The sequence below is a fragment of the Carassius gibelio genome, chromosome B24 (assembly GCF_023724105.1).
Source record: "Carassius gibelio isolate Cgi1373 ecotype wild population from Czech Republic chromosome B24, carGib1.2-hapl.c, whole genome shotgun sequence".
Taxonomy (NCBI): Eukaryota; Metazoa; Chordata; class Actinopteri; order Cypriniformes; family Cyprinidae; genus Carassius; species Carassius gibelio.
The window spans coordinates 11,989,831-12,002,357 of record NC_068419.1 but is presented as its reverse complement, the minus strand read 5'-3'; the positions used below and the strand labels follow the sequence as shown (position 1 = coordinate 12,002,357).

The 12,527-nt window shown below is 36.3% G+C and overlaps 1 protein-coding gene across 1 annotated transcript in view; it reads right to left on the bottom strand.

The window, feature by feature from the left end:
- The window catches only part of cntnap2a (contactin associated protein 2a), a 337,198-nt gene that overhangs the window by 64,532 nt on the left and 260,139 nt on the right, over positions 1-12,527 (bottom strand). The window contains exons 14-15 of the mRNA XM_052596190.1: positions 10,077-10,233; positions 6,417-6,544 (exon numbers count right to left, since the gene is read on the bottom strand). Of these exons, the coding sequence (XP_052452150.1) occupies positions 6,417-6,544; positions 10,077-10,233 (285 nt within the window). The remainder of the gene's footprint in view (positions 1-6,416; positions 6,545-10,076; positions 10,234-12,527) is intronic.

Here is a 12,527-nt window from a genome sequence, read left to right as displayed (position 1 = left end):
ACCTAAAACTAACCACAGAACATAGCTGGACAGGTCTGGAGAGTTTGTGAAATCATAAATGTCATATTTTGATTATAAATTAATCATGTCGGACTGAGCTGCATGAAAATCAAGATTTGAAACACTAGATTTCAAGCCCTTATAAGACTCAGTGAGGCATAATCTCAGAAGTAGAATTTACAACGTTCAAATCTAGCTAAGCCCCAGAATTCATTTGGGTGCTCATCTATTATTGACAAGATATGTTGTGTTTCCAGTCCACCAGATGGCACTTTTACAATAGATGGCTGGATCAGAGGTCATTAAAAAGTGTTTAGTCGTGGCACAGGGATGAATTGAGCAGAACATTGTCAGATTTTTCCACTCGTCTCATTAACTATGATAGTTAACCTTTGTCTGGGTCTACAGCAGGCGGACAGCAACAGTTGTACTTCAAATTACCCATGAGCTCATTAATGTGAATAAAAATTGTTTGCACACAACTGCAAAAAACTTGATTGGCAAACTTTGGCAGTGAAGAAAAACAAGCCCACAGAAAAGAAGTTTTTTTCTTTTATTTTCTATTTTCTAAAGAGGAAATGAACCCCTGCTGATTCAACTTATGAATGGGATGAACTTTTTTCTCATAAATTGCGAAGCTGTCAAATGTCAGGTGTACTTCTGAGTTGTTAGCAAGCACCTACTGAAACTTTTCTATGTCAACAGCTCTGAAGAGATCCTTCAAAATTGTATGGCACAGATGAGTTCTTTTCATCGAGCAGGGAACATTCACAGTCTACAAACCAGGCCTATAATGGAAATCATTTGTCATTCTAAATGCAAAATAAATAGGATGATTTAAAAAAAAAAAATGGAATGATTTAGGAAAGTAAATATCACATTAATTTAAAAAGCAGGACTGCTGATCTGTGTCATAATTAGTCTAATGGTAACAAAATAAATAGAGGAGATGGAATCGGTTGTCAGAAGCAGTGCGTCTCAGTAATTTATTATTTTATAGATAAATATCATACACGTACTGAAGAAAAGACTGGGTCTGGGTCACACACACACACACACACACACACACACACACACACACACACACATATATATATATATATATATATATATTTTTTTTTTTTTTTCTTTCAAATTTAGTACAGTTTATTACTGGAATAACAGTTGGCAAGAAAATAATTCAATATTTTTCCATGTTACTATTTACAGGACATTTCAGATCGTTCAGGAATTATTCAGGAATTATTATTATTATTATTTTTAATAAAATGAAATATTATATTCTGTATATATTAGTGGAAATATGAAAGAGAAGCTAAAAACGACCTGGCTTTTGAAAATAAACCTATCTGAGGAATATTCACTGGAGTAAAATGTGACAGGTGACCCCTGTTCCTCTTGCCTACTGTACAAAACCTGCAAACAACAGCCTTCATTGTGATATTAAGTAAAGGTAATCCAGGCTGATGCACAATAAAGGCATGCTCACCTGCTACGAGCAGATTTCATTTGCGTATACTTCCTAATAATGACACAAACAGCAGGTTTCCTTTCAGCTGGAGATAAAAGGACATTTTATTATACATGTAATTCACATTTAGTGTCTAATAGACCTGAAGCTCAGTATGATATAAATAGATTTCATAAACATTGTAAATGTGACATCACCTCAGAAAAAACTGCATACAGAGGTGAAATGCTACTTCCTGACTTCAACTGATCTAATGCAATCAGTTGAGGATACTCTCTGGCAATTTGGGAATACAACACACATCACATCCAGAATTACACCTTCATTAGTCTCCAGGTGCAAACCAATCACAAATGCATGAGAAACAGCACAGAGAGCATCACCATGGCCCAGTTATTCAGTAACCAAGCAACACTGAACATCCTCAACGCTGATGATAATTTACTGGTCAATCTAGTTGGAATCAATGCTATTTTTGATGAGCTGTATACCTGCAGCTCTCCTGTTTGCATCATCTCTGGTTAAATACTAAGCTAGCAATGTGAGAGTTTGTGACTTCAGCTTATTTTATGGTATTTTGGGCTCAGGAAGCTGGGAATTGAGGGGACAAAACAGTTCAAATGATTTTGTTTTCCCTCTGTAAGTATCACTATCCCCAAATTAAGCCATTTTCTATAACTGCAACCAGAAAATATGTCGGAAAAATGTCAGGGATCTTAACTGTATGCTTGCAGGATATTACAGGACATTTTGGAAAGATAAACTGAGTCAAACTCAAGTTATTCAGAGCATCATTTTGTAATTTTGATCATTTTTTAAATTAATGACTTTATCATTAAAACCTCCCATAGACTACAGCCCCAGCTGCAGGGTGTTAAACTCTCATTTTAAACTGTGACCATGCAAATATCATCCAATTTGGCCACAGTTGGAGTGTGATCAATGTACAGCACTCCAGTCTAACCCCAAATTTAGGTTTTAACTGCAGCTAATACAAGACTTTTGCAATGAAGATGAAACTTCCTATCAGCAATGTCGCTCAACATGAAATGTCTTGTACTGTAGGTATTCATGAGTTGCATAATTCTATTCTGAACATAAGTCTTATCAATCAGACAGGAAAACTCCTCAGATGTAATGAGACATATGCATTATTTTTCACATATCACGGAATTGCACGTGCCACACTAATTTATAATTTCTAGCAACTGCTTCGTTAGGCGAGGGTATCATATTCCTTTATTACTGACAGGTTATCTATCTCAATTAATTTGCAAAGCAGCCAGTGGTCTGAAGTCAGAGCACATCATATCCAGGCAAGATGCGTCATTAAATCATCATTTTGTTTGTTATCTTTATTCCTTCTCTCGGATATTAATGAGTATTAATTATGCAACCTGCCTGAAGATGATGGAGTATGTCCTACGCTGTGGCACAGCAACGGATATTAATTGATTTGAGTAAATGAGAAACCCATCTTCCTTTTTTTATGAAGTTTTGAGGGCGCAAATTACTACAACTACTCACTGGATCCAAGGCCCCTCTTGAGAAAACAGCATCTAAACAACTACAAAAACGACTGGACATTTCTAATTATAAAAGGAGAACCCTTTAATTAATCTTGATTAGATTATTTACAAATGGAAAAAGTTATGATTTCTTCTTCAAAACATAACATTTTCCAAACTAACATTATATTTTCATGCGCACAGTCTGATATGCCAATTTCCAGCATAGTTCGGTGGTGTCAGTTTGTGGCCAATTCTGTTTGTTGTCACTGGTTGTGCAGAAAATTTAACACTTTGCCATTAAATGCCAGCTGCCTCTACTGAAGTGCATCTGTCTGCGAGAATACAAATAACTCCCACTACAAATTAACCAACTATGCCAACACTGCAAAGAAAGCATAATATAATAAATGCACACCTAAAAGGACATACCAGATACTGATAATAGAGCAATAAAACTAGCAAATAACAAGTCATTCAGATTATTAAACTCTTCACTATTAGAAAAAAGCCTTTTTTATGTTCATCAACACTGCATTTATGTGCTCCAAAAATACAGTAAAAACAGTAACATTTTCTTCTTCTTCATCTGCTCTGGAAGTCTACAGCAGCCCATAGAAAGTTATGAAATTTGGCACACAGGTAGAAGACAGTCTCAATATTAACCATAGCAAATTTGGAGTTGTTTACTCTATAGTGCCACCAATAGGCAAAATCTGCACTCATATTTCTGCAAATAACTTGAAGCGTAAGGTCTGAAGGCAAAATGTATTAGATGGTTTCTCTTATTTTCACCAAAGAATGTTGGCAAAAAGTTATAAAGAGATCAGATTACCAAACTGTTCGCATAAAATGTGCGTTAATGAATTTGATAAAATTCACACAAAAAAATACGTTTTTTGCACAACTCTCTAGTAGAGTCTGACCAAACTTGGAGCGTGTTATACCAAGCTTGACCTTAGGGCACATGAGTAGGTTAGGCACAGTGCCACCTGGTCAAAGGATATAAAATATATATATTTTTTGTATATAATTTCTGAACAGTTTGACCATAAGACTGAACTTGTTAGAGCCATACCGAATCAAACAATGCCGGGTTTTCCTATGTCAGCCATTATGATCTGAATTTTCTAGTAAAATGCTGTATATTATAAACATCAAGCATAGCATTAGTTCTGGCAGGTCACGTTAGTCAAGCTCCCATCAGCTGACTCTCAGCTGGTCACCATGACAACTATCTAAGCATTCTTATATATAGTATAAGGTCCCTCAATATTATCAGCAGTTTTCGAATTGCTCAATAGCTAATTACCCTTCTCCATCCCCAGCTCCTCCTCGGTCAGTCAGGATTCAGCATTCTGATTCTCCTTTGAATCAGAATAATTCTAAAATGTGTACATAAAATGACTGAACTTTAACAATATCTGTAATACATTTATATTGGTTCTGTTCTGTTTACCCTGGGGGGTATCGCTGCCATTCCTGCTCTTATCCATGTTAGGCTGCATGGATGAACAAGGAGTTCTTGTCCAGAACAGAACCATACTGTCAATCCAAACTGTTTGCTAATAGTCAGTCATTTTTGACGATAATGGTCCTGACAGAAATAGCATAATGTTATTATGTGACTATATGTATTATGTGTTATAATGTGACTCATATAAAGCAGCAGTGGTTGCTCATATTATTCTCACATTAAGGCTCCTAACCACATAGGCATTCAGTCTGTGCATCCAATTAACTAATTTTGAGACTTCGGAGTAAATAAATAATGAGTGCAAAAATAAACACGTTTTTAGGAGATTGCTGGACCCATGCTAGAAGGCATTTGCAGACTGGAGCAGAAACCCAACAGCGGTGAGACAACCATTATGCTGTGCAGCATAAATGCAAGACCAGAGGGGTCTCATGGGTGAGGTGCAGACTGTCCAGAGGCCTATAACTTTCTTCTTGTGCACATGCAGGTGGCTAAGAGCAACATTTATATGCAGCATTACCATAGTGAGGCTGGCTTTCTGCATTAATGCACTACTGCTCTGCTCCCTTCCTACTAAAGCCCTGAATATATGAAGAAATGAATAAATAATAGCAGACCCAGTCTGATTCGTGGGACCCCCTGATGAGCAATGATTATGTTTCCAGACCAGGAGGTGCAGTATTTTCTAAGTGGCTCCATGCAGTTTGCGGCTGCTGATTGGCACAGATAACTGTGCAATTAAAATAAAAGTCACAGGGAAAATTGCTATTTAGCAGAGAATTTCATCTGATTATTTGCAGTACCCTTATTGCTGGCACTGCTCTCCAGATGTCATTTAAGGCATAAATGCCTGAAATCAAGGGCACAAAAGTGATCTCAGTAATTCCAGTTCGTTCAGGCTAAGCAGACAAATTTGAAATGTACTGACAATCTCTGATCATGTACTTTCCTGGTTTATATATACAACTATGTCTATATGTCCAGTAGTTGAAAACACAGTATTACATGATGAAAACACAGTATTACATGCCCTAATTCGCAAGAAAACTTAATAATATGACAAATAGCTTCCATTCACAGGTATGTGAACAATAGAAAAAAAAGTAGAAAAAAAAAAACAGCAGTTGACGTTCTTGTCTAACAGGTGAGTGTAATCGAATGCACCTGATCTAAGTAGTAAGCCAGATGCAATTAACAGGAATAATGAGGCATAAAAATGCATCATTTCACATGGTGATGATGGTGGGGGATGGCTCTGTATTTTACCCTTGGGTTCTCTGTTTCGCTCTGGTGAAACTTGGGCATTTATAATTGCATCTGATTCATAAAAAAAAAACAAAAAAACACCAACAACAGTTTTCTCATTCGCCTACCTCACAATTGCTTCGTTTTTATAAAGATATGGAAAGCTGACTGTTGACACCAATTTTTAAAAATGAGTGTCGGGGGGCCTCTGTGGGATGTAATGATGATTGAAAAGCTTTGATTGGCGATCACAGCTTCGGCTGTCCTCTTTCACAGTGCTGCAGACAATGGGCTGACCTTGAAAAATGCCAAATGTCTATTTAAAGAAGATGCCATTAAAACAAATTATTTGGCATTCTTTTGGCAGATTATATGAACATATCTCAAGAGTGGATTTTTAATTGCAAGGCTACCATGTGAAGACATCAAAGATTCATAGCCTTGTACACAGCAACTTCCAGGCAAAGAAAAAAGCTGCTTTCACATATTGCAAAGAAAAAAGCAAAAAAGCTAAACAAAAACAAAACAAAAAAGCCCCAAAACAACAACAACAATGCTCGCTAAGAATAATATGCAAACATTTAACTGTTAACTTAATTGAATAAAGCATTGAAACCACATAATAAGTTGTCTATGTGCAGTCATTTGTTTATTAATCCAAAAGCTGTATTTTTTGTGAGCTACATATTATTTAAGGAGAAAGAAATAGACTCACGGTCTCCATAGCAACGGAGAGGTCCCACAGTCAGCTTGCCTTCCGAGCCGGGTCGATTTGTGTCCCCAACAGCCACTTGGCTGACCGGTAAGTGGTCTTTATAAACCAGAAGCCCAGAATCATCCCTCCTACCAAACAATATAATTCAGAATACATTGTGAGGATTTTTTTTTTTTTCTGTATCGTAGTAGTAAACCTTAAGAATCTTAACTCTCCCTGTTGACAAGATCTAATGAAGTCATTAAAGCTTTAATATAAAAAATGTTTGTTTTCTCTCCAAAGCAGCCCTTTGACACTGATGACTGTTTAATTACAGCAATACAATTTGTTTAATCAATGGAAACACTTACTCCATGTTTATTGCAAAATTAGTAAACATTAGTGAACGCACAAATACATAAACCTCACAGGTACATGCACTATGTGTTATTTTAACGCCACCATCTTTTACGGTGCCAATGCAACTGCAAAAGCCATAAAAAAACACACCATTAACAATGTGGTTGAATGAAATCCAATGTCATAATTTGTATCCATTATGCATGGTGGTTCAGTTTGCTTGGGGTTTATGACAAGTGGCGAGTGCATCGCACTAACCCGCTGTCCATCTGTGCATGGGCCATTAACACATATTACTGTGTGTTCAGCTAAACCAGCAACAGAAGCAGCAAAATTCTCTCATTCCAATGGTCTAGCTGTACAATACATAATACATACAAAATGTATGCTGAGGAAATCCATCAGGAAAATAAAAAAGCTAATATGCTAATAAGAAACAACTCACTGACTGAGGCTATGTTTACCTTAAGAATATAGTATTAAAAGATAATTTCCAAGCTCTTAACATAATGAAACTTGTGCAGACAAACACAATGTACATTATACAAACACAGAGTTACCCAGGGGAACATAAAGTCTGTTTGGTTATTACTTTCCACCAATCCATCCAATACACTTTCCGTGGAGCACCAATGCAAATATCTAATAGTCTATAGCTGTTTAAAAACCAAGTGAGCTGCCTTCTAAGTGGCCATTCACACAGATTGTGTTTTTTTGCAGGGCTGTCGAACCACTGTGTCATGTTTTTGGTCACACTGGTCAAACAAATTTTTTCTAGAGCATGTTTACAAAGAAACAAAAGAAGGCTGCAATCTAACTCTCACAGACCCTGCCATAGAAATAGTGCTTGCAAGAGAGAACACAACTTAACTGATTTCAGTACAATCTGACATTAGCATGTTGCTAAGCTAATAGTGCAATACTCTGATATGTATAAAAATGTACAGGACAAGCAAAAATTGGGCCGAACAATCAACTTTTTAATTACGCTAAACTATTTTTATCAATACTTTTCAGTATGAATGATTGAATACTACAGTATCTTATATTACAATAGCCTGGTATCCATCACAGATTTGCACAAATATTTTCTAAATGTTGCGAAATGATGACATTTCTGTTAACCAATGTTATGCGACTGTTTGAAAGTATCTGGTCAAGTAGGTTGAAAAACATTAATATTATTTTCCCTTTTCCACCAGCACCCCTTTTGCAGAGGTTTCTCTTCTCCAAAAGATACTTCTGTTAAGGCCTGTTCACACCAAGGATGATAACTATAAAGGTAATGATAAAGATATATTTCTCAAAACTGTTTTCAGGATTGTAGAATAGCAGAGTCCACTTCACAGCTATAAGGATAAAGGCACAGAGAAACAATATAGTTGGGATCACTTTCATAACAATATTTTCCAGCTGATGAATGATAAAAACATTGATAGCCAATCAGAATCAAGCCTGCTATATCAAGCTAGAGAATTTAAAGCAGCAGATGAGAGAGCATCCAGAATATACAGATGATATCATTCGCTGGTGTGGACAGCAATATCTTTATAATTATCTTTATAGTTACAGTTCTTGGTGTGAACAGGACTTTAGAGAGCTTTCCATTTGGAGCATAATATTTGCCACGGCTTCTAGAAGCCCTTCTCCCTCATATCTGCTTCAAGGTCTTGATTAAATGTGGATTTTTTTTGTTGTTCTTTAGAATCCAGTATTCATAAAACTTTTATACTTTATGAATTTAATAAAGAACTCGTCTTCTGTTCAAACATACCTCGCCATCTGTAAATAAGTGACCTGTAAATAAGAAAAACTGTTTCCATTGCAGTTTAGCTTAATATTCTTCTTTTTCAAATTGCCAGAAAAACCACCTCATGAATTTTTTTTTTTTTTTTGTGATATATGGGACTTCTTTTTTGCACAATTTACATGCTCCCATTAAGCGTATTTTCACTTCACACTTTCAATTTGTGCAGTTCGAAGGTTAATGGAAATTCAGCTAATGTTTCTTTTTTAATTATTTATTTATTGTATTTTTACTGTCATTGTTGTTACTTTGCAGTAAAAGATGCTTCTTAATCTGATTAGACACATAGTAGGCAAAAACTTCTATTCTGTTTAACTCATTTTACACATTGCTAATTTTTCATTATAGTATAGTAGATGTTTCACTAGTGCCTTTAGTGTGCTTTATTTACATTTAAACAGTTTTATTCTAGATTTGTCTTTTTATGACTTAAGGAAGTCTTGGCCTAGTTAGACAGTTTGACTCTTAACCCTAGGGTTGTGGGTTTGAGTCTCAGGCTGGCAATACCATGACTTAGGTGCCCTTGAGCAAGGCACCGAACCCCCAACTGCTCCCCGGGCGCCGCATCATAAATGGCTGCCCACTGCTCCGGGTGTGTGTTCACGGCTGTGTGTGTGTGCACTTTGGATGGGTTAAATGCAGAGCACGAATTCTGAGTATGGGTCACCATACTTGGCTGAATGTCACATCACTTAAAAATATTTTTTATATAATAATTTTTAATAGTTTAAGCTTCAGTTTACAACAATGGTTACAACTTTAGTGTTTGGGCATTCTTGTGGTGCCATTCGCCAATCAGTTTTGTTGTGATGTTTTGGTGTTGCAAATGCACTGTTTACTTGTATCTGATAATATACTGCTCAGCTGATTGATTCAAAAAACAGCTGTGCCCGGATGAAAATTCTGTGATAATGGTAATACTAGCAGACTTTCTCTCTTCTTCTCTTTGCAAATCTAAGATGGAGTTTGTGGTGTTAAGGTGGATTGTTTATCTCTCTGCTCATTAACAGCTGACTGGCATTACCAACTACTATATAAAGACCCATTATAAAGGATGTAAATGAATGTGTCTCAAGGCAATACACACACACACATGCATTACAGACAATTCTATCAGAGAGTCTGACGAATGACCTCATTCTCTTCCTCTGTAATATCGCCCACAGCTTTTTGTAGTAATAAAGCCACTGAACACACCAGCCTGAGCTTTTGTTGATAGAAATATCAGGGTTGGCTCTACTTTAACTTCTTTACCAGCACAATCTGTTTGCCATTTGCACAAGTGCTGAGGTCGAGACAACTGCGTCACGCAGTAGACACCGGTGTTTAATGAATACACTGAGACAATAAGGCAGATGGGAACATGACACGCTTGTCTCTCATAAGTTTGATAGGTGGGCTGAGAAGGTCAGTAACTTGCAAATAGCAACTTAGTTTGAAGCTCATAATTAGCTACTGGGTTTGATGATTGCCATGGAAATGGCATACTTCTTATCAGATAATGAGTGGCTTACCACTGCTTCTGGTCAGCATCACAGTTGCAGTAGTATTTGGAGTCGGTGCAATTGCGCTCAATGCCACATGCACATTTCTGAATGCCCGGCACAGAGCCACCCCAGTAAAAGTGCTTCTCATTACCACGGCCGACCCACCATGTGTAAGGCGTCCCATCTGCAAAAACATAAAAGACAGGGAAAACACACCATTTACATTCATTATTCTTCATTTGAACATATTAACAATAATAAATGAAACATTGTATTAACAAGAACAATCAATCCGTCCGTCCGTCCATCCATCCATCCATCGTTCTGGCATTGTATTCATCCATTCATTGTTCTACTATTGCATCCATCAATCCAACATTTTTATCCATCCATTCATCCATCTATCAATCGTTCCATCATTCCATAGTTTCCATCCGTCCATCGTTCTACCATTCCATCCATTCATTAAAACGCTCCATCATGCAAATGTGCCATCCATCATCATCCATCCATCCATCCATCGATTTAATATGTCATCCATTCACCATTGTTTTAATGTGTCACCCATCCTTTCATCCATCTATCAGTCATTTTAATGTTTCATACATCCATTCTTCCACCATTCCATATCATCCATCCATCCGCTGTTCCCCATCCAACCATCCATCCATAAATTCCAAATTCCAAAAAATCTTTGTCCATGGATGACTCTAAACATTAGCCAATAATTGCATGTAAGAGAGACTACAAATTAAATAAATAAATAATACCACAAACATTTATAGATCCAGCATAACCATCACATATTTAAATAAGTTTAAGTATAAAAGGCTTGCAGTTTCAAAGTTGAGTAAAAAGGATGTAAACATGGTCAAGTAAAACTTTTGAGTAAAGGACATTTTTGTTTAAACATATATTTTGTTCTTAAAAGGCTGCCCTAAACATAAATAGCACACACACAAAAAAGGCATCCATCCTTTTCCCAAATCTATCACATTTACATTACATTTACATGTACGCGTTCGGCAAATCCTTTTACTGTATCTTAAGTGAATTTTAAAATGTTATCTGGAAAATATATATATTTATCATTGCTAGTGCCATTCTCTCTACTGTTTGAACACCAGCATAGCTATGGAATCCAACACAGAACTGAATCTCTGAACAGCTGATGGCTGCTTATAACATGCAGACAACAGTAATTACAGTGCTTGAGATTTGAATAGTAGTTTATGGTCTAGCCCACAGATCGGAGTACTAATTCCCTCCATGTGTAAAGACAAAACACGCTCAAAACGATTAACACTTGGCTCTTTGAGAGCATGCATGGAGCTCTGGGGCTGCTGGACTGCAATTCTCAAGCACTGATGTGCGTGCAAATGCCCACATCTGCATGCAGAGAGGGAAGCAAGACAATCCAAACACAGTGTAGAGCTTGCAAGTGCACTAGGGGCATACATAAACACAAGCTTGTGACTACAGCTCACACACACGCATGCATGCATACACACACGCATACATGTGTACACACACGTAGACAGAAACCAAACCACACAAACACACACTGTCTTTCATGGCAGAACAATGGTTTCCTCAATTTACTTCATTAACCTGCAGAGAGATGGATTGCAGATGGATGCTGCAACTGCTTGAAAATCATTGGAACTTCACAATCACTCACAGTTGAAACACTATTTCAGCAGATGACATACTGTTGGCTTCTGTCGTCATATATGCAAGAGCCTTATTACTTAAAACAAGCTTGATTCCTGAAGGCAGCTCCAGGGGAAATACGTGTACAATGTGCTGTGTGATAGAGCTCTCTGTAAATGCTTAATGTGTGACTACATCTCTAGCTTTACATTAAAATAGAAAATGTGCTGTGGGAAAAGTAATTCTCTTTAACAAAACTGATGAAAATCTTTGTTGAAAAGGGGTTCTGGATTTCACGAAATGGAAAGATTTAATCTTTTCCATCTAAAAGATACGGTTGATAAAAAGACCAAGAGAAAATGACATAATAATAATAAACAATATATGCTGTTACTTTAGATGTATCTTGTAGCTTTACTCATGCTGTATCTTGTTTATGCTATTACATTTTTAATACTATGTTCAGAACATCTCAAAAATAAGTGAATGTACATGACAAAGGAAATACACACACACACACACACACACACACACACACATACATATATATATATATATATATATATATATATATATATATATATATATATATATATAGAAATAGGAATGTAAAGGACATTTATTGTAAGACAAAAATATTTGTTGACAAAAATATTTGTTTTTGGTTTTTGTAAAGCAAAAAACTACAGATTATACCAATCAAAAAGTACAAAAACAAGATATTAATACAAACAAGTACACACAATAGATTCAGAATGTTTTAAAATAAATAGCAAAACAATAAGACAAAAAAGTGTGTTTAAAAAGCCCTCAAAACTGTTACAT